The 26,767-nt window shown below is 46.0% G+C and overlaps 1 protein-coding gene across 5 annotated transcripts in view; it reads left to right on the forward strand.

The window, feature by feature from the left end:
- Positions 1–26,767, forward strand: part of MORC3 (MORC family CW-type zinc finger 3) — a 61,263-nt gene that overhangs the window by 21,753 nt on the left and 12,743 nt on the right. For all 5 annotated transcript variants that reach the window (XM_045002439.1, XM_045002440.1, XM_045002441.1 and 2 more), the window contains 5 exons: positions 4,781–4,878; positions 14,779–14,883; positions 15,027–15,149; positions 15,244–15,318; positions 16,176–16,218. In XM_045002439.1, the coding sequence (XP_044858374.1) occupies positions 4,781–4,878; positions 14,779–14,883; positions 15,027–15,149; positions 15,244–15,318; positions 16,176–16,218 (444 nt within the window). The remainder of the gene's footprint in view (positions 1–4,780; positions 4,879–14,778; positions 14,884–15,026; positions 15,150–15,243; positions 15,319–16,175; positions 16,219–26,767) is intronic.

Here is a 26,767-nt window from a genome sequence, read left to right on the forward strand (position 1 = left end):
TTCACAACCTTCCCTTTACTAGAGGTTTAACTACTCTTGTAAACAGAAAGTTTGTCATAATATTTAACCTAAAACTCCCTTGCTTTAGTTCAAGCCCATTGCATCTTGTCCTGCCTTCAGTAGACATGAAAAATTGATCAGTCCTCTTTATAACAGCCTTTAACATACCTGAAGACTTCTCAGGTCTTCTCCCACGGCCCCAAATCCTCAAGAAGACATGTCCAGTTCTTTTAACCTTTTCTTATAGGTTCTAAACCTTCTATAATTTTTGTTGTTCTCCTCTCCAGTTTGTCCACATCTGATGCTTATAGGACACTACTAAATACGTTCTTCCCATGTGACAGTGAGCAGTTGATAACTACTCATTGAGTACAGTATTTCAACCACTTTTGCACCCACCTTATAGTAATTTCATGTTATAAAGCCTAGTTAGCTTATGAAAATGGTCATGGGGGACTGTGTTAAAAGCCTTAATAAAAATCAAGTGATATCACATCTACTATTTCCCCCAATCCACTAGGCTAACAACCCTGTCAAGGAAGTAAATTAAGTTGGTTTGACATGATTAGTTCTTGATAAATCCATGTTGTGATTACTTGTAACTCTATTGTGCTTTAGGTGCTTATAGATTGATTGTTTAATAATTTGTTCCTGTATCTTTCTAGGTATCAAAGTTAGGCTGATTGGTTTATAATTCCCCAGGTCTTCCTTGTTTCCCCCTTTTAAAAATAGGTAATATGTTTGCCCTTCTTCAGTCCTCTGGGACCTTACCCACCCTCCATGTGATCTTGAAGATAACTGTTACTGATTTAGAGGTTGCTTCAGCTAGTACCTTAAGTTACCTGTAGGGTGAATTTCATAAGGCTCTCTGACTTGAATACATCTAACATATCTAAATATCCATTAACTTGTTCTTTTCCTATTTTGGCTTGTATTCCTCCCCTTTGTTAATATTGTGTGGTATCTGGTCACTGTTAAACTTTTAAGTGAAGATTGAAGCAAAATAGGCATTAAACATCTCCGCCTTCCTGATATCTGTTGTTAGCTCTTCTCTGCCAAGTAGAAGACCTACACTTTCTTCTGCTCCTAATGTATTTAAAAAACTTCTTAGTCTTCTATATCGCTCTCTAGGTGTAATTCATTTTGTCTCTTAGCCTTTCTGATTTTCTCCCTATATACTTGATAAATTGCTAAGTACAAAAGAATACCACAAAGTTTCCACTTTCTGTAGGATTCTTTTATGATTTTCAGGTGATTCAAGAGTTCCTGAAGGTGTCAACATGACTCCATACTATTATTCCTCTTTCCTTCACATCAGGATAGCTTGAAGTTGTGCCTTTAATGTTGTCTCCTTGAGAAACTTCCAGTTCTCTTTTAGCCCTTAGATTTTCTTCCCCGGGGGACATTACCTACCAGTTCTGAGTATACTTTAAAAAAAAAAAAGGGCAGATTTTACGTCCATTGTCCTTATAGAATCATAGAAATTTAGTGCTGGAAGGGACCTCAAAGTCATTAAGTCCAGTCCCCTATGCTGTGCCAGGACCAAGTAAACTTAAACCATCCCTGACAGGTGTTTGTCCAACTTGTTTTTAAAAGCTTCCAGTGATGGGGACTCCATGACCTCTGTTGGAAGGCTATTCCAGAGTTTAACTTCCGTTGTAGTTAGAAAGCTTTTCCTATCTCCCTTGCTGTAGATTAAGCCCATTACTATTTGTCCTACCTTCAGTGGACATGGAGAACAATTGATCACTGTCCTCTTTATAACAGCCCTTAACATAATTGAAGACTCTCAGATCCTCCCTCAGTCTTTTCTCATGACCAAACATGGCCAGTTTTTTAACCTTTCCTTATAGGTCAGGTTTTCTAAACCTTTCTATCATTTTTGTTGCTTTCCTCTAGACTCTTCCCAATTTGTCCATGTCTTTTCCAAAGTGTGGTACCCAGAATAGGACACATTACTCCAGTTGGGGCCTCATCAGTGCCAAGTAGAGTGGGATAATTACCTCCTGTGTCTTGCATGCAACAGTCCTGTTAATACACCCCCAGAATCATTAACTTTATTTGAAGCTGCATCACATTGACAATTCAGTTTGTGGTCCACTATAACCCCAAGATCTTTTTCAGCAGTACTACTACCTAGATAGTTATTCCCCATTTTGTAGTTGTGATTTGATTTTTTTCTTCCTAAATGCAGTACTTTGCACTTGTCTTTATTGACTTTCATCTTGTTGAATTCAGATCAATTCTTGAATTTGTCAAGCTAATTTTGAATTTTATACCTGTCCTCCAAAGTGCTTACAACCCCTCCATCTTGGTGTCATCTGCAGATTTTATAAGCATACTCAAGTCATTAATGAAAATATTGAATAGTACCAGACCTAGGATTGACCGCATTGGCATCCCAGTAGATATGCCCTCCTAATTTGACAGCAAACTGATAACATTTGGATACAGTCTTTCAACCAGTTGTGCACCCATCTTACAGTAATTTCATCTAGACCACATTTCTCTGCTTTGCTTATGAGAATGTCATGTGGAACTGTGTCAAAAGCTTTACTGAAATCAAGGTTTATCATGTCTCCTGTGTTCCTCCATCCACTAGGTCAGTAATCTTACCAAAGAAGGAAATTAAGTCAGGTTAGCATGATTTGTTCTTGACAAATCCATGCTGACTGTTCCTTATAACCCTATTCTCCTTCAAGTGCTTACAAATTGACTGTTTAATAATTGCTCCAGTATCTTTGCAGGTATTGAAGTTATGCTGACGGGTCTATAATTCCCCAGGCCCTCTTTGGTTTCCCCTTTTTAAAGATTGGAGAAGGACAAACGTAGTACCTGTCTTCTTGGACCTCTCCTGTCCTCCAGGAGTTCTCAAAGATAACTGCTAAGAGCTCTGAGATGCCTTCAGCTGGTTCCTTAAGTACTCTAGCATGAATTTCAGCAGGCCCTTCTGACTTTGAAATACATCTAACTTATCTAAATATTCGTTAACCTGTTCTCTTCCTATTTTGGCTTGTATTCCTTCCCACTGGTTGTCAGTATTAATTGTGTTGAGTATCTGGTGGTCATCAACCTTTTTAATGAAGACTGCAACACAATAGGCATTAAGCACCTTAGCTCTCTTGATGTCATCAGTTATTAGCTCTCCTCCTCTGCTAAGCAGAAGATGCACTTTTTTTCTTCTTTCTCTTGGTCCTAAGGTATTTAAAGAACCTCCCCTTATTCCCTTTTATGTGCTATGCCAAGTGTAACTCATTTTGTGCCTTATCCTTTCTGATTTTTGTTTCTACATACTTATGCTGTTCTTTAGTGCTCCTCCGTATCAATTTGACCATGTTTCCACTTTTTGTAGAATTCCTTTTTGATTTTCATGTTATTAAAGAGCTCCTGATGGAGCCTTATTGGCCTCTTACAAAGGAAAGATAGAACAGTATCAGAATAGTTTGCAGTTATGCCTTTAATATTGTCACCTTAAGGAACTGCCAGCTCTCCTGAACTCATTTTTCCCTTAGCTTTTCTTCCCATTGGACTTTATCTATGAGTTCTCTGAGTGTGTTAAAGTCTGCTTTTTTGCTAACCAGTAGAGTATTTAAAATGTTGAACATGGATTTGAGGGAGGTGTGAGGTGAGAAATAGAAACAAATAATTGCCAAGTTAATGTATTAGCTACTTAGTGTTCTAGCTTGGAAGTTGGAATTTTCCCTTACCTTTTATGTCTTTATTCTGCTGCTTTTGCTCCTTTCTTTCTTTAGAATGATGAAATCAGCATTTCATGATCACTTTCACCCAAATTGCTGTCTGCCTTCAGATTCACAGCCAATTTCTCCCTATTGGTCAGAATCAAGTCTAAAATGTTTGTCTCTATGATTACTTTCTCCACTTTCTGAAACAAAAAGTTGTCCCTGATACGTTCTAAGAACTTATTGGACATTTGTTGTTTTGCCTGTATTACTTTTCCAGCAGATGTCTGGGTTGTTCATGTCCCCCATAAGTACCAGATTTTGTGTTTTTGATATTTCTATTTTGTTTTTAGAAGTGCCTCATCCACTTCTTCCTCCTGATTTGGTGTCTATAATATACTCATACCATGATGTCACCCTTATTTTTCCCTTGGTTATCCTTACCGAGAAATTTTCAACTTGTCTGCCTCTCACCACCTTCTGGACCTCAGAATAAGCGTCTATATTCTTGTTGCATAATGCTACATCACCTGACTGTCCGTCCTGTGAACAAATTATACCCCTCTATACCTATAGTCCAGTCATGAGATTTATCCCACCAAGTCTTTGTGATAAGCTAATTTATTATATGCCAACACTTCCAGTTCTTCCTGTTTATTCCCCATACTCCTTGCCTTTGTGCATAGACATCTGAGATGTTGAACAGATTCCCTGACTGGTGACCCTATTGTAAATTTCCATGTCTTCCTCCCTTCCCCTGAACATCTAGCCCTCTGTTAATATGGGTTTTTTATACTTACCTGGGAGCTTTTGTCACCTGCCCACTTTGGAACTATTTTAAAGCCTTCCTTTATCCACATTGGGTATGTTTTCATCCATGATAGGTACAAAATACCTTTTTCAAAAGGAACTACATGTCAAAATAAAATTTTGTAACTTCAGCTCATGTGGCTTGTAAACTTTTCTGACAAACTTGTTGCTAAATTGAATAGATTTGTAAAATCCAAACTACCAATAGTCTGTTTTTTCCTTTTGTGTATAGGAATGTTTCAGTATAAAAGTTGGCATCTTTTTCTAATTTCTATATTAATCTTTTACAGGCAAACAACATGGGTGTTGGTGTAGTTGGGGTTATAGAATGTAACTTCCTAAAACCAACTCATAATAAACAAGATTTTGATTATACCAATGAATACAGGTGAATATATATGTATTTTATTTAGACATATTATAAAATGGTTTTACAGTGGGTGTATTAAATACGTTTCCTAGCATGCTATTTTCTTAGCTATAAAATGTCAGTTTTTTCCCTAAGTATTGTATAAGTACTTTGTAATCTGAAATTGTCATGAAATACTACCACCACTTTGGACAGTAAGTGTTACCAAATTGAAAACAAAGGTAGATAATTCTGTTTTAAAAAGTTACTTTTATCTTTCAAACATCTTCATGCTTTTCTCTTTAAATGCTTCTTTCTGTTGGTAGAGTTAACTGGCTGAAAAGCTGAATTCATATGCTAACCTGTGGAGTATTTTAAATGTTGAATATGTATTTGAGGGAGGCGTGAGGTGAGAAATAAAAACAACAAATAATTGCCAAGTTAATTTATTAGCTGTTGTGTGTTAAATAGTAATACCTGCAAGAAAAGTTTTATACATTGTCATCTACATCTGAAGATACTTAGGAGTTTCTATTTTTCCTTGTTTTTTTATATGCAAAGATAATTAAGTAATTGACTTATTGGAAAGTGTATTTAAGGAGTCTCAAAATTAATGCCATAGTTAAAACTATAAATTAAAAATTTGTCCATTTTAAAAATAAAAGTTGACTCATCCTTTTTAAAATTCTGAGATACAGCTTTCCTGTTTCTCTGCCAGGCTGAGCAATATCAATTGCCTGTAACCGAAGGAAATGGATAGGTCATTAGAATGGAAATTCTGTTAAATCTTTGAGAGATTTGGCAGATGAACCAGAAAGTAAGCAACTCAGATTTCTCAGCAGCATAGAGTTGTGGTAACTGGGATTTGGAGCTGCTCTATAATAATTTACGAATAGTGCATGTTGATCTGATTGGGATGTTGTATGGATACAGTGGTTTAGTATAATGTGGGGGTGAATGGAGAACAAGCAGGAAGGGAAAAAATGGCTCAAGGTAAGCGAGTTGTCTCGTAACTACACAAGTGTTTGACAATTCCAGGACAGAAAAAGGGATCAAAAACTCAAAAAGAACACTTTCAAGAGGGAGGGTAGCTGTTTAGGGGAACTAGACTAAAACCCCGGATCCTTCTGAGGGTATCTGAAGAAGTTAGGCCTGTTTAGCTTACTGTCAGGGAAGAAGTACAGGTACCTGAACTCACTTGAACCTGTTAAGTTCGTACAATTGATCCACAGGATACTGTAGTCCAGGGCCTGGTCTCGAGAATTGCAGAATCCCACCTATTGACAAAAAGTAGACAATCGTTTGATTACGCTCATAGTTTGTTCTTAAATTTTCAAATAACCAGACTTATCCAAATTTATTGTCTAAAGACAAAGCAGTACAATACGAGAAGGAGACATACATGCCTTCTTTCTGGGAAGCAATTCTTGCACGGAATATATGCTTCTAAGATAGCTTATCAGCTAGTAATCAGGAAGTTTAGACTTGAAATGAGATGAAGGTTCCTAACCATCAGAGGAGTGAGGTTCTGGAATAGCCTTCCAAGGGGAGCAGTGGAGGCAAAAGACTTCAAGCCACTGTCTGGCTTCAAGACTAAGCTTGATACGTTTATGGAAGGGATGGTATGATGGGATAGAGTAATTTTGGCAATGGATCTTTGACTATTAGTGGTAAATATGACCAATGGCCTGTGATGGGACACTAGATAGGGTGGGATCTGAGTTACTACAGAGAATTCTTTCCCGGGTGTCTGGCTGGTGAGTCTTGCCCACATGCTCAGGGTTTTAGCTGATTGCAATATTTGGGGTCGGGAAGGAATTTTCCTCCAGGGCAGATTGGCAGAGGCCCTGAGGGTTTTTCGCCTTCCTCTGCAGCATGGGGCACGGGTCACTTGCTGGAGATTCGCTGCACCTTGAGGTCTTTAAACCACAAGCTGAGGACTTCAATAGCTCAAACATAGGTCAGGGGTTTGTTACAGGAGTGGGTGGGTGAGATTCTGTGGCCTGCATTGTGCAGGAGATCAGACTAGAAGATCATAATAGTCTCTTCTGACCTTAAAGTCTGAGTCTGAGTAATATTTGTAGCATCATTTTACAAGTTACAAAGCTTTTTACACATCACTAAAATCCAATCCATCAGTTTGTAACAGTTCTTTAACTTTTGTTCTATTCTTTTCTTATTTTTGATTTGACTAGTACATTCCAAACCCAGTTGGGTGAAGAGGTGCATCCCAATCTGTGCTAGGACCTACCACTCTTTGTATTTTAGCTTAACGGGCTTCCTATTTTCTAATGGCAAAGCTGACTTCAGCTTTGCAAAATGTTGTGATCTTGTGAACAGAATTGTGGGGCGAGCATGATATATTCAGTTAACATAACTTCCCAACACTTTTTGTATATGTAAACAAATTGTGTTAATACGGATAATACCCGTTAATGGGATGTATGCAATCTCTAATATATTTGTATTGACTAACACACCACAAGATAGGTAAAGGCACAAGACCTAACATGTGAGGGGGTTGCATTCAGAGAGACCAGATTGGGAACAGAGATTCGGGTAACCCTTTACTATGACAGTAACTTTCTCAACTTTTATCTAAAATTGTGCTGCTTATATTTATTAAACAGTGGATATATTTTTTTTCTCTCATTTGAAGAGAGCTTGGGAGACTTCAGAAATAATTCACTTAATTGACAAGTGACTGGTAAATAATGAATATTGAAATACATTTAATACACTAGTACAGTTTTATATGAATGTTTAGTAGTGTTATCTTACCCCCCCCCACACACACACACCCTAGCTTTTGTGCATCTGCTCCCATCACCCTATGAAGTCTACTTTCCTTGTCCTCCCTTAGGCTTCAGCCCTGCAACTGAATATGTTCTGGAAAACCTCTGTTGATTTTGGTTATGATGTCAACTCTATTCCTCCTTTACTGCCTATTCCTTGTATACAGATAATTGTTCCTACTGGTCTCGTCTGTATTTCCCGTTAGACAAGTATTTTCATTTTACAGGTCATGTTTGGTCTTGTAGAATCCTTTGTTCATTTGGTCCAAAACCATCCTACTTACTTCATGTACTATAACTTTTTTGCTCTGCCTTGCTTATTCCCATGTCTTTGCCTCTTCAGTTCACTAGCTTCTTATCCATTTTGCTGTGCTACTTCTGCCTTCCAGTTTGCCTCCTTCCTTCATGTTATGATTCACTTTTTTGTGGCTGTCTACCTTTGTATTTTTCTTTCTAAACCTCTCTTTGGAACGTTCATTTGCTCTTGTTTTTCTGACTTTAAATCTGATCTCAAAACTTCTCTTCCTCTTCTAAGGGTACGTCTACACTACGGGACTATTCCGAATTTGCATAAACCGGTTTTGTAAAACAGATTTTATAAAATCGAGTGTGCGCGGCCACACTAAACACATTAAATCGGTGGTGTGCGTCCATGGTCCGAGGCTAGCGTCGATTTCTGGAGCGTTGCACTGTGGGTAGCTATCCCGTAGCTATCCCATAGTTCCCGCAGCCTCCCCCGCCCCTTGGCATTTCCGGGTTGAGATCCCAGTGCCTGATGGGGCAAAAATCATTTTCGCGGGTGGTTCTGGGTACAGCCTCACCCCTCCCTCCCTCCCTGACAGCGGCAGACAACCGTTTCGCGCCTTTTTTGCTTGGTGAACCGTGCAGACGCCATAGCACAGCAAGCATGGACCCTGCTCAGCTCCATACCGCAATCGTGGATGTTTTAAACACCTCGCGCACTCTCGTGCAGTATATGCTGAACCAGGACCTTCGAACCGAGGCGAGTAAGAGGCGGATACGGCAGCGCGGCGATGACAGTGATGAGGACGTGGACACAGAATTATCTCAAACCGCGGGCCCCGGCGCTTTGGAGATCCTGATGGTAATGGGGCAGATTCTATCCATTGAACGCCGATTTTGGGCCCGGGAAACAAGCACTGACTGGTGGGACCGCATTGTGTTGCAGGTGTGGGACGATTCCCAGTGGCTGCGAAACTTTCGCATGCGTAAGGGCACTTTCATGGAACTTTGTGACTTGCTTGCCCCTGCCCTGAAACGCCATAATACCAAGATGAGAGCAGCCCTCACAGTAGAGAAGCGAGTGGCGATAGCCCTGTGGAAGCTTGCAATGCCAGACAGCTACCGGTCAGTCGGGAATCAATTTGGAGTTGGAAAATCTACTGTGGGGGCTGCTGTGATGCAAGTAGCCAAAGCAATCACTAAGCTGCTGCTACGAAAGGTTGTGACTCTGGGAAACGTGCAGGCCATAGTGGATGGCTTTGCTGCAATGGGATTCCCTAACTGTGGGGGGGCGATAGATGGAACCCATATCCCTATCTTGGCACCGCAGCACCAGGGCACCCAGTACGTAAACCGGAAGGGGTACTTTTCAATGGTGCTGCAAGCACTGGTGGATCACAAGGGACGTTTCACAAACATCCACGCGGGATGGCCAGGGAGGGTTCATGACGCTCGCGTATTCAGAAGCACTACTCTGTTTAAACGGCTGCAACAAGGGACTTACTTCCCAGACCAGAAAATAACAGTTGGGGATGTTGAAATGCCTGTCGTTATCCTGGGGGACCCAGCCTACCCCTTGATGCCATGGCTCATGAAGCCATACACAGGCAGCCTGGACAGTGGTCAGGATCTGTTCAATTACAGGCTGAGCAAGTGCAGAATGGTGGTGGAATGTGCATTTGGCCGTTTAAAGGCGCGCTGGCGCACATTACTGACTCGCTCAGACCTCAGCCAAACCAATGTCCCCTATGTTATTGCTGCTTGCTGTATTCTCCACAATCTCTGTGAGAGTAAGGGGGAGACCTTTATGGCGGGGTGGGAGGCTGAGGCAAATCACCTGGCCGCTGATTACGCGCAGCCAGACACCAGGGAGATTAGAAGAGCACACCAGGAAGCGGTGCGCATCAGAGAAGCTTTGAAAACGAGCTTCATCAATGGCCAGGGTACAGTGTGACTGCTGTGTTTGTTGATGAACACCCAACCCCCTTGATTGACTCAGTCCCTGTAAGCAACTCCCCCTCCCCCTTCGAGTACAGCTTACTTATGCAAATAAAGTCACTCATTTAAAAAGCATGAATTCTTTATTGATTCATTATAAAAAGAGGGAGAGAAGTAAGGGTGTGCTTTGGGAGGAGGAAAGGAGGGATGGAGAAGGCCATTAAAAAAATAAAATTCAGAGTAACGACATCCTTCTGGTTGGGCTGTCCACGGGGGTGGAGTGGGCGGGTGCACGGAGCCTCCCCCCACGCGTTCTTACACGTCTGGGTGAGGAGGCTAAGGAACATGGTGAGGGGGGAGGGTGGTTATACAGGGGCTGCAGCGGCACTCTGTGATCCTGCTGCCGTTCCTGAAGCTCCACAAGACGCCGGAGCATGTCAGTTTGATCACGCAGCAGCCCCAGAGTTGCATCCCGCCACCGCTGATCTTCCTGCCGCCACCGCTGATTTTCCTGCCGGTCTTCCTGCCGCCACCTCTCATCTCGGTTGTCCCTCCTGTCCTCACGTTCATCCCTCCTGTCCTCACGTTCACTGGCCTCTTTCCTGTAATTTGAAACCACGTCCTTCCACTCATTCAGATGAGCTCTTTCATTGCGTGTAACTTCCATAATATCCGAGAACATCTCATCTCGCGTCTTCTTTTTCCTCCGCCTTATCTGTGCTAGCCTTTGGGATGGAGGAGGGACGCTTGAAATATTTGCAGCTGCATGAGGGAGATAAATATTTAGAAAGATACATTTTACAGAACAATGGTTATACTCTTTCACAGTGAAAAGCACTATTCACCTTACATAGCACATGTGATTTCCCTACAAGGTCGCATTTTTCATCTTAATAGTGCCTGCTTGCAACTCTTGGGTTACAGATCTCAGACACAGGTCCAGGCATCAGGATTCAGCTTGCATGCGGCCATGGTAAGCCACTGTCTCAGTGATTTACCCCTCCCCCCCCAACGCATGGCTAATACCACGCTAGCTCCCTGCTAATCAACAACCTTCCCCCTCCCCCCCACCCACTGCTTGTCCGGTAGCTTGGGGAAGATCGCCTCGCCGGTGACCAAACAGAAAAGATCATCGGCATTTCACTCCTCCCCTCCCCCCGCTTCGCTACGTGCAGGAAAGTGTTTTTTTTAAGCTGCTGCATTCCACGAACCCAGTAGAAAAATGGCCACCCCCCCTTACTTAAATTCCTGATTTCTAACCAGGTTATCCTGAACGATATCACTTTGCTGAGGATAACAGAACAAGATAAAGAGCGCATGCTTCTTGAATGCCAGCAGTCACCGGGACCATACGCCGCTATGCTTTGCCACGCAATGATACCTGATTACTTGCTACATGCATGGCATGGTAAAGTGTCCTACCATGGTGGGCGGAACAAGGATGCTTTGCCCAGAAACCTTCTGCAAAGGCTTCTGGAGTACCTACAGGAGCGCTTCATCGAGATGTCCCTGGAGGATTTCCTCTCAATCCCCGGACATGTTAACAAACTTTTCTAAGTAACTATACTGTCTGCGAATGCGTCCCAAGTCCTCAGGGCAAATCAATCATTAAAAAAGGCTTGCTTAAAAAACACTGTTTGCTATTTGCAAAGGTACACTCACCAGAGCTCCCTTCCATGGCGTCATTCTCTGGAATAGTTGCTTGTGAGGGCTGGGAGCAGGGTAATTCCGTCAGGGTGATAAAAAGCTCCTGGCTGCTGGGGGTCACGGAGTGCTGTGTGCTCTCTGCGAGGTCTTCCTCCTCTTCTTCATCTTCATCTTCCCCGTCTGACATGGCAGAGATTACAACCCCCACCTCGGAATCCACGGTCAGGGGTGGGGTACTTGTGGCGCAGCCCCCTAAAATTGCATGCAGCTCAGCATAGAAGCGGCATGTTTTTCGACCTGCCCCGGACCTTCCGTTTGCTTCTTTGGTTTTCTGGTAGGCTTGTCTGAGCTCCTTAACTTTCACTCTGCACTGCACGGAGTCCCTGCTGTGGCCTTTATCCGTCATAGACTTAGAAATTCTTTCAAATACTTTTTCATTTCGTCTTTTGGAACGCAGTTCTGTTAGCACTGAATCCTCTCCCCATATAGCGATCAGATCCATTACCTCCCGAGCGGTCCATGCTGGGGCTCTTTTTCGATTCTCAGGAGACTGCATTGTTAACTGTGCTGATGAGCTGTGCGTGGTCACCTGTGATGATGAGCTCTCCACGCTGGGGAAGCAGGAAATGAATTTCAAAAGTTCGCGGGGCTTTTCCTGTCTACCTGGCCAGTGCATCCGAGTTGAGAATGCTGTCCAGAGCGGTCAGTGGTGCACTGTGGGATAGCTCCCGGAGGCCAATACCGTCGATTGCGGCCACACTAACCCTATTCCGATATGTTAATACCGATATTAGCGCTACTCCTCTCGTCGGGCAGGAGTACAGAAACCGATTTAAAGAGCCATTAAAATCGATATAAGGTGCCTCCTAGTGTGGACGGTTGTGGCGTTAAATCGGTTTTAGGCTCCTAAAACCGATTTAAACGCCTAGTGTAGACCAGGCCTAAGACTGTTGTGATCTTGCTGAGGACTTTTGCATATCTGACTTAATGACTATCCAAGGTTGTCAAATAACAGGCTCAATTGAAATTGATTAATCATAGATGTTCAATCAGAGATTAGTACAGCACTGTACAGAATACAGAAAGAATAGATACATTACTACCCTAGCTGTAAGGTAAAGATCTAATGCTGTGTGTGTCTCCTCTTCACTGTAACTGGTGGGATGTACAGTTTCATTCCTCACCTAAGTTCCAAAACTTCTGTTGTGTTATAGGGATTTCAGCCCATGATCCCTCTTCGCCAAAAACACTCTCCCAGAACCGTGTTCTGATGTCATTTCTTATGTTCTGATGGGATTTCCTTTAATATCTATGCATTCTTAGTTTACCTGATTTATGTGTGAAGGCATAATTTTTTACAGCTGAGGACCAACATTCTTCAAGATACCTCTCAGTGAGTTCTTCTTCCCCCATAAGCATTCTTCCCTGTTGATTCCTCAATAGGAAACATCTGCTGTAACAATCATCCCTCATCAATCAATTTTATATATGCTTATGTAAGCATTATATTATAACTTTTTTTTAAAGGAATGGTTTCCAAGAATATTTGGAGTTTTATAGACATGGAAGCACCACAGATTATTGGATACAGCCTAATGCATAGAATCATGAATAGGGTTACTTATAGGTCAAGGACCAGTATTCTGGACCTTAAAATTCCACATACTCTTTGTTAATATCATAAAGATTCTAAAGAATAGTTAATATGTAAATGAATCAATATACAAAAAAGAAAATGACTAAAAGGGCTAATATTCACGAACAAGTACTAACAGGACCATCAAATGGACTACTTGAATATTTTTAAATAGCTGTATTGCCTTATTTCTCACCATTGTTTTGAATCAAAAGCTATTTTCTTCAACTGCTGCTATTTCTGCAGACTGTAATTATACTTTGGACTAAATTTTCACCACCACTGAGAGTGTTTGCCCAGACTCCCTCATACCTAAACCAGAGACTTAGTCCCATAGACCAGGGGTGGGCAAACTTTTTGGCCTGAGGGCCACATCGGGTTTCAAAAATTGTATGGAGGGCCTGTTAAGGGAGGCTGTGCCTCCCCAGACAGGCAGGCATGGCCCAGCCCCTGCCTCCATCTGACCCCTCCCACTTCTTGCCCCTGATGGCCCCCCGGGACTCCTACCGCATCCAACCACCCCTGTTCCCTGGTGGCCCCCCTGAACCCCTGCCCTATGTCCCCAGACTGCCCCTGGACCCCTGCCTCATCCAACCACACTTTCTCCTTGACTGCCCCTGGAACCCCCACCCCTGACTGCCCCCAGCCGCCCCATCCAACCCCTCCTCTCATTCCTGGTGGTCTCCCCCCGGACCTCTGCCCCATCCAACCACCCCTTCTCCCTGACCATCCCCAACCCTGACCACTCCCCGAACTCTCCTGCCCTCTATCCATCCCCGCTTCCTGCCCCCTTACCACGCTGCCTGGAGCACTGGTGGCTGGTGGTGCGGCTGCACCATGACAGGCAGCCACGCTTCCCGGCTGGAGTCAGCCACGCACCGGGTCAGGCCGGGCTCTGTAGCTGTGCTGCCCCAGGAGCTTGCCACCCAGAGCATGGTGCCGGTGGCGCAGTGAGCTGAGGTTGCGGGGGAGGGGGAACTGTAGGGAAGGGGCTGGAGGCTAGCCTCCTGGACCAGGAGCTCAGGGGCCAGGGAGAACGGTCCCGTGGACCAGATGTGGCCTGCGGGCCATAGTTTGCCCTCCTGTGCCATAGACCATCGTGTTACTCAATGCTCATTTTAATTCTTCTCTGAAAGTCATTTGTAAATTGGGTTTGAGACCTTTATTTTCACTATTAGTGCAAAGACTTGTCCAGTATTTGAACCAGCAATTTTCCCAAATCAAAGCCAGAAATATATCACTAAGGGCTTTTGTCTACAGTACCGCGCAGGGTCGATGGAAGATGCGCAACTTTAGCTATGTGAGTAACGTAGCTGAAGTCGACATACTTTGATTTTCTTACCACGGTGTCTTCACTGTGGTAAGTGGACAGTTGACGCTCTCCCGTTGATTCTGCTTACGCTCCTCATTCTGGTGGAGTATCGGAGTCGATGGGAGAGCGCTCAGTGGTTGATTTATCGCATCTATACTATATGATCTGACGGGTAGTGTAGACAAGCCCTAAGTTATTGACACATAGGACTTCACACAAGTCCAATGCTTTAGTTTAAAACTAGTTTTTTTATTTGAACAATTTTCTGCTATAATCACACATTTACAGATTGCATAGAAAAGTTAATGTTTTTCTGGCTAATAAATATATTACAAAATGTTTCTCATGAGGCACTGTTTCTTTGCTAGACTTACAATAGCGGCACTGGGAGAAAAACTTAATGATTACTGGAATGAAATGAAAGCAAAGAAAAATGAAGAATATCCTCTAGATTTGCCAGTAGAGGATCAACAGTAAGTAAGATGTCTCTAAAGCTATAATGTAAAGGCCCCAGTACTAGAATACATGCATGTTAGTTTCTCTACTCCTACATGATATTGCACAGAAGTGGGGGGAAAAAACATTATCATATGAATGTTTTGATGTTTCTTTACAGAAAACGACCTGATCAGACATGGGTTCAATGTGATTCATGTCTGAAGTGGCGGAAACTTCCAGATGGGATAGATCGCTTGCCAGAGAAGTGGTACTGTTCGTTGAATCCTGATCCACAATTCAGGTAAAGTAGGATCTGGAGGAATATCTAGATGCTATTGCATGTTTTACTTTTCTCAGTTGATTAGAGCACCATTTGTCTCAATACTCTTAATCAGGAATTGCAGTGTACCAGAAGAACCTGAAGATGATGACTTAATACATCCGACATATGAGAAAACGTGTAAGAAAAAGTGAGTACCAAAGACTTTTGTGTGAAAAGATGTACCTATTATAGAATAGAAATATGAGAAGTAAAACACCTTTAAGTTTTTAATTTACCCACTGTTTGGGGGATATTACCAAGTTACAGCATGGTTTGTGCCCTAAAAGAGCAGACCAAACCATTGTAAGGGAACAGTGCTACAGTGTTATAAATGTCATATATAATCGCTCCTTTTAGCATGGACTGATGCAGAAATTCTCAAATTGTTCTGTGGACCACTGGTGACGTTTTTGTTTTTGACTGCTGATCATATGATGCTCTCTCCTCCTTTCCAGTTGCTAAATTAATACATATTTAGCTGTCAATGTAAATACTCTCATAGGGTAATATTATTAGAGCAATTGCTGGCATTGGCTCAGGGATGTTGTGTAATTTTTAATGGGGAGGGGAAAGGTGGTCCACACAGTGAATGGGAAGATGACACTCTAAGGTGTGATGCAGGCTACATAAACTGAGGATCCCTTGTCTAGCCTACACATACAGTTGGGTGTAACCAACTACCCCAACACAGTAGTAATTTGAGCATGAACAGGACCTTAGCTGACAGTTCAGGAAGTCTATTGTTTTGAGTACTGATGAAAAGGGTTAGCTTAAAAAGGATGATTTACAGTGGTCAAATCTGACAAGTAATTGAGGTTATGCTAATTTTAACTCCTAATAGCCTTCATGCTTAAATTGTATTCAGTAATTCAGAATATTAGTGAAAACCGTTCATTCTTTTCATCTTTGAAAGGTGAAGAGTATTGTATTCGTTTTAAGCTAGAAATTGATTTTTACAGTGAATTATATTTTGATTTAAACTTTTTCTTCCCCTAATGTATAAAGAGACAGGGAAAAACTAAGGAGGCGACTGGAGTACAGCCAACAGGTAACTGTCTCTCTTAATCTTGATTTGCTCTTGAATTTGGTAGTTTTGGCTGTAAATGCACCTGAATGATGATTTCCCAGATGTAATTCATTCAAGAATATAAATACAGTATGTTGGACTGTAGCCGCTAATGTGCATTTAGCAAAAGCTGTAAATTCAAAACTCTGTATGTACACTTCAGGAAGTTGGGATATTTTTTTTCCATCTGAGTGTCCGATTTTGTTTGAGAGGATATAAGGTTTGTTTTGAGGATATAAGGGAGATTACTCAAACTACTTTGTAATGCATTTAAATATTTTTATATAAACATTCTGAAAGGGGCTTCAAACATAATTTACACAACACTATAATATTTTTAAATATGCATTTTGTTTTACTAGTACATTTTTAAAGGCAATGAGCCTGCTGCTCTTATTTAGAAGATGTGTAAACAAATATACACACTTCTCATATTTAATGTTTTTATATACGCAAGTGCACACATACTGGTATCTGATCACATTACGCTTGTTTAAGAAGTCATATACTTTTTGACTATTTGATCAAATTAAGGTATTTAAAACAGCATTGAGAGGCTCTGTTATGTGTCTTGTGGGTTCAACTTGCTTAATTTACAAGTAAGAATTTTTTTTAAATTGTCAGTCCTGCAAATTCAACCTCAGACCTGTATCATTGCTAGCAATAAAGGTTCTGCTGGCCAAATTCTGCTTTCCATTCTGCATAGACAACCTTAACTTCAGTGGGGTTTTTACCTATAAAAACTATTTGCAGAATTTGTTCTTTATTTCGAACTTCATGTTTCAGTTGATTCATTAGATTGGAAAAAAAAAAATACAGGCTCTCTGGCATAACTATATTAATGCTGTAGTGCTAACAAATAAAAAGTAAAAACATTTGAAAACCTGGTCCTCTCTCTATATATTCCAGATCATCTTTTTACTTTAATGGCAAAATTTAGTGTGCAAGAACACTTAGTATGCATATTTCATGATGTGCATGTCTCTCTTTGCTCCCCGTGTACCAGATTTTCAAATACATTCAGTAAGAAGATACTGTTTTCATAGTCATGTTTTGGGAGCAGAATTCAAAGTTCAGTGATTAATTATTAAAGTATTAAAATGTACTCTCCAAAGTAATTGAACCAATGTAAATAGAACTATTTAAATATTGAAATTACTAGAGAATATATAAAAGCAAGCATAGCTTTTGTGAAAAAAGTTGATAAAAATATGCAAGTAAAATCACAAAATGTGCTTTAATAGGCAGATAATAGAATTGTTAGACTGAAATGTACCTTGAAAGGTCTTCTAGTCTAGTCCTCTGCACTCAAGGTAGGACTAAGCATTATCTAGACCAGTGGTTCTCAACCCGTGGCCTGTGGGCCCCTTGCGACCCAATCAGCACACAGCTGTGGCCCATGTTACATCCTCAGGGCCATACAGGGTGTGTGGGTGTGTGTGTGTATCTAATATATATGTAGTGTGGATGTGGCCCACATAACACAGCGAGCTACATATGTGGCCCACAATGGTAATTAGGTTGAGAACCACTGATCTAGACCATCCCTGGCAGGTGTTTGTCTGACCTGCTCTTAAAAATTTCCAATGATGAAGATTCCATAACTTCCATAGGCAGCTTATTTCAGTGCTTAATTATTCTGACAGGAAGTTTTTCCTAATGTCCAATCTAAACTACCCATCTAGTGTCCCATCACTGGCTGTTGGAGATATTTCCTGCTAGTGGTCAGAGATAGGCAACATGCCATTGTAGGCAGTGTCATCATACAATCCCCTCTATAAACTTATCAAGCTCAGTCTTGAAACCAGTTAGGTTTTTTGGCCCAACTGCTCCCCTAGTAAAGCTATTCCAAAACTTGAGTTCCCTGATGATTAGAAACCGTCACCTAATTTCAAGCCTGAACTTGCTGATGGCCAGTTTATATCCTCTTCCCTCCTCTTGGCTTTCTCCAATTTGTCCACTTCCTTCCTGAATGTGGTGCCCAGAACTGGACAAAATGCTCCAGTTGAGGCCTTATGTGCCTGGAGTAGAGTGGAAGAATTACTTTTTGTATCTCGCTTACAACACTCCTGCTAATGCATCCCAGAATTATGATGGAGTTTTTTTGCAACACTGGACTCTCATTTAGCTTGTGATCCACTATAACCCCCAGATCCCTTTCCGCAGTACTTCCTTCCTACTCAGTCATTTCCCATTTTGTATGTGTGTAGCTGATTGTTCCTTCCTACGTGGAGTACTTTGCATTTGTCCAATTTCATTCTGTTTATTTCAGGACATTTCTCCAGTGTGTGCAGATCACTTTGAATTTTAATTCTATCCTCCAAGGCACTTGCAATGCCTCCTAGCTTGGTATCATTCACAAACTTTATAAGTGTATTCTCTCTGCCATTATCTAAATAATTGATGAAGATATTGAACAGAACCAAACCCAGGACTGATCCCAGCGGGACCCCACTTGGTACGCCCTTCCAGCTTCATTGTGTCCCACTGATAACTACTCTGGGAATAGTTTTCCATCCAATTATGCACCCACTTTATAGTATCCTGGTTCCCTTTTGCATTCAATAAAAAAACTCTTACTTTAGTCAGACATAGGCCTGGTCTTGACCTAAAATTTAGGTTAGCCTAGCTATGCTCTTCAGGGGGAATGAAATTTTCACATCCTTGAGACATACAGTTAAGCTAACCCTAAGCCTCAGTGTAGATACCACTAGGTCTACAGAACTATTCTTTCATCGACCTAGCTGCCGCCTGTCAAAGTGGTAGATTTACTACAGTGATGGAGCAACTCTTGTTGCTGTAAAATGTGTCTACACTACAGCGGCATTGCTGCAGCTGTGCTGCTGTAGCGCTTGTAGTGTAGACACAGCTGAGTAGCTCTGTTTAGAAATGAGGTGTCCAGTCTTGAGGCTTATATTTTTTCTTGTAATTGTTGTCACTTACATCTCAACTAAGCTAATTTACAATAATTTTTTTTTATTTTGAGGATTTACTAGCTATAAAACTAGGTGCAGCCTGCCATTAGAAAAAACCACCATGTGCCCCAATGACAAAAAGCTTTTATGTTGGGAGAAAATTGCAGTGATAGAAAGCATCTCTAGCCTGCTATTCATGATTGAAGGAAGAAGAAAGGGGGCCAGTGCAGCCCCAAAAGTGAGTGGTGCTATAGAAGTGATGTCCAGTGTGACATATATGGCAATTCTTCTTCGAGTGATTGCTCCTATGCATTCCAGTCAGGTGTGCGCGCCGCGCGTGCACGGCTCTTCGGAACTTTTTTACCCTAGCAACTCCGGCGGGCCGGCTGGCGCCCCCTGGAGTGGCGCCGCTATGGCGCCTGTTATATACCCCAGCCGGCCCGTCCGCTCCTCAGTTCCTTCTTACCGCCCGTGACGGCCAGTTGGAACTGTGGAGTGCTCTCTGTCCTCCACTGCCCTAGCTCTCACTATTGTTCTCTGTATATAGTTCGTTTAGTACTTAGTGTAGATAGTTTTGATAGTAGTTAGTTAGGTTTTAGGATAAGGTTAAGGGGGGTATCCCCTCCCTTTCCTCCCCCGGTGCGGGCTCATGCCCAAGGCACCGGGCTTTAAGCCCTGCGCGTCTTGCCAGAGGCCTATGCCGATCAGAGACCCACACGACGCCTGCCTCCGCTGCCTTGGAGAAGGTCACCGAACAGATAAGTGTTCGATCTGTTCCGCCTTCAAGCCGCGAACTCGTAAGGAGCGGGACATTAGGATAAAACAGCTCCTAATGGAGGCGTCGCTCCAGCCCCCGGCACCGTCCGCGCCGGCACCGAGGGCTTCATCGGTGCAGAGCGCACCAGCGGCCCCAAGCCGCTCCGGCACCGCGGCTCCGCAGCCTCAGCCAGCGGCTCCGCAGCCTCAGCCAGCGGCTCCGAAGACCCGGCACTGCTCGCTCTCGCCTTCAAAAAAACACAAACTGGCGAAGGCACTTGCTAAGGCCCGTGCTGAGGACTCAGCGAAGACGATTGCGCCACCTGCGGCCTCTGCGGTGGCCGTGCACAAGACGTGCACCGGGCCATTGACTCCGGCGCCGCAAGGGCCGTCGAGTCTGGCACTGCCACGCTCCCCGGCACCGACCGTGGTCGAGCCCCGGCTGCCATCTACGCTGGAGACATTCTCCTCGGCGCGCGAGCTAATACAGCTCATAGAGGCACCGAGCCTCCAGCCCCCAGCACCGCCGGCGCGGGCTGTCGTATCGGCAGGGAAACCGGCCATGATGCTTCGGCTGCCCTCTCCGGACAGACGGCACGGACGGCGGTCCCGGTCACGTTCCCGGTCCCGCCGCAGGTCACCGTCCCGTCGATCGCGATCTCGGCACCGCTCGCCATCGCGGTACCGGTCGCCGTCTCAACGTCAGTCGCAGTCCCGGTACCGCTCGTCATCGCGGTACCGGTCGCACTCCCGGCGTTGCACCAGGTCCCGATCGCCGTCGCGTCGGCACTGACAGAGGTCTCCGTCCCGGCACCGTTCCCCGCGCAGCCGCTCCCGGCATCACAGGTCCGAATCCCGGTCGAGCTCCCGGCACCGGTCGAGCTCCCGGCACCGCGGCAGGCGTTGGTCTCGGTCACCGTCCCGGTACCGTGAAGACCGGCACCGATCCTCGGCACCGTCCGGGGCCGGACTGCCTCAGTCGACGGCGCAATCCATCAGCGCCTCGGCACCGCCATGGCCATCCCGCTCTGCATCGGTCGCCTCTGCGGTGGACAGCAATGCTCACCTACCAACTACCCCACACGGTCAACCTCAGGGGGCACAACAGTGGGGATTCTGGGTGCCATGGGCACAGTATGAGACTCAGGGGGTGCCATTGCCCCCAAGAGCCCCTGCTTCCGAGCGCAGGGTACCAGAGGCGACGGTTAGCCGACCGCCCCCTTCTCCTCCACGTGAGCCTGGCCACAAGGGGACCATGCAGCTCGACCCAGCCGACGAACAGTCCGCAGGTCCTTCAACGGAGGTCGCTGTCCAGGGCTTGTCCTCGTCGTCCTCACCGGACGAGGCGGTGGCCGGAGCTTCTGCCAAGGAGCCTCCGCCTATAGACCTGAAGGCTCACCAAGACCTGCTTCGCCGCGTGGCGACGGCTATGGCTCTTCCAGTGGCGGAGGTTCAGGAGGACGAGGACCCTATCACTAACGTCGTCGGAGCAGAGGCTCCCGTGCGAGTGGCGTTACCGTTTGTACGGACAATACAGAAGAACGCCACCACACTTTGGCAGACGCCTGTGTCCATCCCTCCTACGGCTCGTGGGGTCAAGCGCAAATATTCAGGCCCCCCCACGGGCTATGAGTATCTTTATACTCACCCAACCCCGGACTCGTTGGTCGTCCAATCGGTCAACGACAGGGAGAGGCACGGTCAACCTGCCCCTGCGCCTAAGTCGAAGGACGCGCGGCGAATGGACCTGTTAGGCTGCAAGATCTACTCGGCGGGCGGCCTACAAATGCGCATCGCCAACCAGATGGTCCTCCTTGCCAGGTACGTCTTTGACATCATGACGTCCCTGGCAAAGTTTACGGAGCTCCTGCCAACAGCCTCCCGCCAGGAGTTCTCGGCGATGTTGGACGAGGGAAAGAAATCGTCCAGGTCCTCCATCACGGCCGCCCTCGACGCCGCGGACTCGAGAGTTCGGACCTTGGCCTCCGGCGTGACGATGCGGCGCATCTCCTGGCTGCAGTCCTCCACCCTGCCGCCGGAGGTGCAATATACATTACAGGACCTGCCGTTTGACACTCAGGGTCTCTTCTCCGAGAAGACTGATTCCCGGATCCAGACCCTGAAGGACGGTCGCGTTGCCATCCGCACCCTAGGGATGCACACGCCGGCTCCACAGCGCAGGTCCTTCCGACAGCAACCCCCCCCGGTCCTTCCACCAACAACGCTACCGCCCGTACAATAGCAGGCGGCCGGGGCAAAATCGCCGTCGTCCGTCCGGCAACAGGCGTAACCAGGGCCAGGCCTCTTCCAAGGCCCCTCAGGGGTCCAAGCAGGCCTTTTGATGGGACACACGAGGACGGCCCATCACTCTCCCTACCGGATCCTACCCCTTTATTTTACAACCGCCTTTCCCATTTCTTTTCGGCGTGGTCCTAATTAACAACGGACAACTGGGTGCTTCAAACAGTCCAGTCGGGATACCGCCTTCAATTTGTTTCGCCCCCACCTTCCCACCCACCCTCCCTGTCCCTCTTCAGGGACCCCTCTCACGAGCAAGTCCTCTTACAAGAGGTCCAGACTCTGTTGAGCGTGGGTGCCATAGAAGCAGTGCCTCAAGACAGGCGGGGCAGGGGATTCTATTCCCGTTATTTTCTCATCCCCAAAGCGAAAGGAGGGCTACGTCCTATCCTGGACCTTCGCGAGCTGAACAAGTACCTGCTCAAGCCCAAGTTTCGCATGGTCACCCTGGGGACCATCATTCCCTCTCTGGATCCGGGAGACTGGTTTGCCGCCCTCGACATGAAGGACGCCTACTTCCATGTCGCGATCTTTCCTCCCCATCGACGTTACCTCCGGTTTGTGGTCAACAACGCCTACTACCAGTTCGCCGTGTTACCGTTCGGGCTCTCCACCGCACCGAGGGTGTTTACCAAATGCATGGCAGTGGTTGCCGCAGCCCTCCGCCGTCGTCGGATACATGTCTACCCGTATCTCGACGACTGGCTGGTTCGCGGACAGTCTCGGCAGCTGGTAATGGGTCAGTTGACAGACATACTGTCCCTCTTCCGGCGACTCGGTCTTCTCATCAACACCGAGAAGTCCACCTTGATCCCGTCGCAGCGGGTGGAGTTCATTGGGGCGGTCCTCGACTCCTCGTTGGCCCGGGCCTGCCTACCGCGATCTCGCCATCAGACGATGGTCTCCCTCATCCGGGACCTAATCACCTTCCCAACCACGACGGTGCGCTCCTGCCTCCGCCTCCTGGGCCACAAGGCATCATGCACGTATGTCACCGCGTATGCGCGGCTCCACCTCCGCCCATTCCAGTCTTGGCTCGCGTCGGTGTACCGGCCGCATCGAGATCCCATCGATATGGTGGTGACAGTCTCCAGGCCAACCCTCGAGTCCCTCAACTGGTGGCTAGACCCGGAGGTCGTCTGTGCGGGAGTCCCGTTCCATCCTCCTCGCCTGTCCGCCACTCTGACCACGGATGCCTCAGCGCTCGGTTGGGGAGCTCACCTGGGCGACCTTCACACACAGGGCCTGTGGTCGCCCCAGGAGCTCGCTCTGCACATCAATGTCCGCAAGCTGCGAGCGATCTGTTTGGCCTGTCGCACCTTCTGCACCCACCTGCAAGGCCGCTGTGTGACAGTGTTCACGGACAATACATCAGCAATGTTCTACGTGAACAAACAGGGCGGAGCCCACTCCTCCCTCCTCTGCAAGGAGGCGATGCTCCTGTGGGACTTCTGCGTGACCCACTCCATTCACCTAGAATCGTCCTTCCGGGAGTACAGAACACGCTGGCCGACCATCTCAGCAGGTCATTCCTCTCCCACGAATGGTCTCTCCGTCCCGACGTCGTGCACACAATCTTCCGCAGGTGGGGGTTTCCCCGGATAGACCTATTCGCCTCCAAGGCGAACAGAAAGTGCCACCTGTTCTGCTCGTTCCAGGGTCACGCGCAGGGCTCCCTGTCGGACGCCTTCCTGTATTCCTGGAAGGATCACCTCCTCTACGCCTTCCCTCCGTTCCCGCTCGTACACCGAGTGCTACAGAAGCGTCGGAGGGACAGAGCCACCGTCATACTCGTAGCTCCGGCCTGGCCGAGGCAACATTGGTACTCCCTGCTGCTTGAGCTCTCCGTTCGGGATCCTATCCCCCTCCGTTGTGGCCGGACCTCATCACCCAGGACTTCGGCAGACTCCGCCATCCGAGCCTGCAGTCCCTCCATCTTACAGCTTGGTACCTGCGTGGTTGACCCACGCAGAGAGGGACTGTTCGGCAGCAGTTCAGCACGTCCTGTTAGAGAGCAGAAAGCCTTCCACTCGCCTATCTGGCGAAATGGAAGCGGTTCGCGCTCTGGTGTGACCAACGAGGCCTCAATCCCTTTGTAGTCCCTGTCCCTACCATCCTGGACTACCTCTGGTACCTTAAGGAGCAAGGTCTTGCGGTCTCCTCCTTGAGAGTTCACCTGGCAGCAGTGTCCGCCTTTCGTCCATCAGTGGAAGGTCGGTCCATCTTCTCCAACCAGATGGTTTCCCGCTTCCTTAAAGGCCTGGACCACTTGTACCCGCCGGTGCGGCGCCCTGCCCCAACCTGGGATTTGAACCTCGTGCTGGCCAAGCTGATGGGTCCCCCCTTCGAGCCCTTGGCCACGTGCTCCCTGCTCTACCTCTCCTGGAAGACAGCCTTCCTCGTCGCCATTACATCAGCGAGACGAGTCTCTGAGCTCCGTGCTCTAACGGTTAGCCCGCCATACACCGTCTTCCACGGGGACAAGGTGCAGCTTCGACCACATCCGGCCTTTCTCCCAAAGGTGGTGTCGGCCTTCCACCTCAACCAGGAGATCTTCCTCCCGGTCTTCTTCCCGAAGCCGCATGCCTCGCCTCGGGAGCAACAGCTTCACACCCTCGACGTCCGCAGGGCGCTCGCTTTTTACATCGAGCGGACGAAGCCCTTCCAGCGTTCGCCCCAGCTGTTCGTAGCGGTTGCTGACCACATGAAAGGTGAGCCGATCTCCTCCCAACGGATCTCCTCCTGGGTCACAGCGTGTATCCGGACCTGCTACGAGCTGGCTCGCGTGCCACCATGCCGCCTCACCGCTCACTCCACGAGACCGCACGCCTCGTCGGCTGCCTTCCTGGCCCATGTCCCCATCCAGGACATCTGTCGAGCGGCCACCTGGTCTTCGGTCCACACCTTCGCCTCCCACTACGCGTTGGTGCAGCAGTCTCGAGACGACGCAGCCTTCGGCTCCGCGGTATTACACTCCGCCACGTCTCACTCCGACCCCACCGCCTAGGTAAGGCTTGGGAATCACCTGACTGGAATGCATAGGAGCAATCACTCGAAGAAGAAAAGACAGTTACTCACCGTAGTAACTGTTGTTCTTCTAGATGTGTTGCTCCTATCCATTCCAGATCCGCCCTCCTTCCCCACTGTCGGAGTAACCGGCAAGAAGGAACTGAGGAGCGGACGGGCCGGCTGGGGTAAATAACAGGTGCCATTCCGGCGGCACTCCAGGGGGCGCCAGCCGGCCCGCCGGAGTTGCTAGGGTAAAAAAGTTCCGAAGAGTCGTGCACGCGCGGCGCGCACACCTGACTGGAATGGATAGGAGCAACACATCTCGAAGAACAACAGTTACTACGGTGAGTAACCGTCTTTTTCCTGCAGTACCCTGGAAAAACATTATTGGATTAAGTTTAGCCTTACTGTATTAAGTTTATATATCATTGTGGGCCAGGGATTGTATGTAATTCTATGAGGCGGGGAGGGGGGAACTACAGCCATCCAGGAGCTAAGAGGGGGTGTACTACCTGTACTACTTGAGTTTAAACTGATGCAGGGTCTTCTTTCTGATCCAACAAATGAACAGGACTTTCTGTCCAAAGGGAGAGACAGTCCTTCCTGAGAACGGTTGTATGTGGAAGGACTTGATCTATTTGTGGACGTGCTTGTTCTGAGTTAACAGCTATCAATCCTTATAGAAAAACCCTTATGTAGGGTTTGAAGGATTGACTCCTAACTGTGCCTCCTAATAAATGCCTTGTCTACATTCCACTACTTTTGTTGTTCTTTTTTTATATTGGTATTTGTTTTGTTTGCATTGTAGTTTTGTTTTGTGTATCTTTTAAAGATTATAGCATTACTATTTAATACTAGCTTAAAGTACAAACCAGGGGGTGCAAGATTATTTTTATGGAATAGCCTACTAGGGCATAATACATTATAAGCTTGATTTGCCTTTAAAGCATTTTTTGTCATTTTAATTTTTCTTTTAATTATATTACAAACTGGTTTAAAATATTTATTACTAAAGTTAATTTAGGTGTGAAACAGAACATAGACCAATTAAAGTAATATTTTCTGCATTTATGCCAGAAGTGGGTTTCTTAGCCACTACACAATAGTTGTTAGCATAGACAGTTTATACTTTATGAGCGTCAATTTTTCAGCCATACTGTGCAATTTGAAGACTGTTTCCCCAAAGTGAATCCACATACTGGCAACTCTGTCTGTAAGACTTTACAGCTGCACACGTAATTGTCTCCCAGGAGCAAACAGCAGTACAAGTCTGGGGCTTTCCCGATCTTGCATTGTCTTGCAACAGAGGGAAAACTTTTTTTTTCACACCATATGGGTTTCAGTGGTTTTACATTTAAGTTCATGGAATTGGATCCTTGTTAATTTTTTTGCACTGCACCAACTGGACTATTTCTTATAACAAATTTTAACTTGTTTGTGGTAAGAGGGCAAGTTTTCTTGCTGCATATAACTTAGGGTCACTTTTACTTTCTATAGCTTGTATATCCCCCACGTACATGTTAGCACACATTGACTTAATTCCATACTTCCTT

This window comes from Mauremys mutica, chromosome 1 (genome assembly GCF_020497125.1).
Source record: "Mauremys mutica isolate MM-2020 ecotype Southern chromosome 1, ASM2049712v1, whole genome shotgun sequence".
NCBI classification, from domain to species: domain Eukaryota; kingdom Metazoa; phylum Chordata; order Testudines; family Geoemydidae; genus Mauremys; species Mauremys mutica.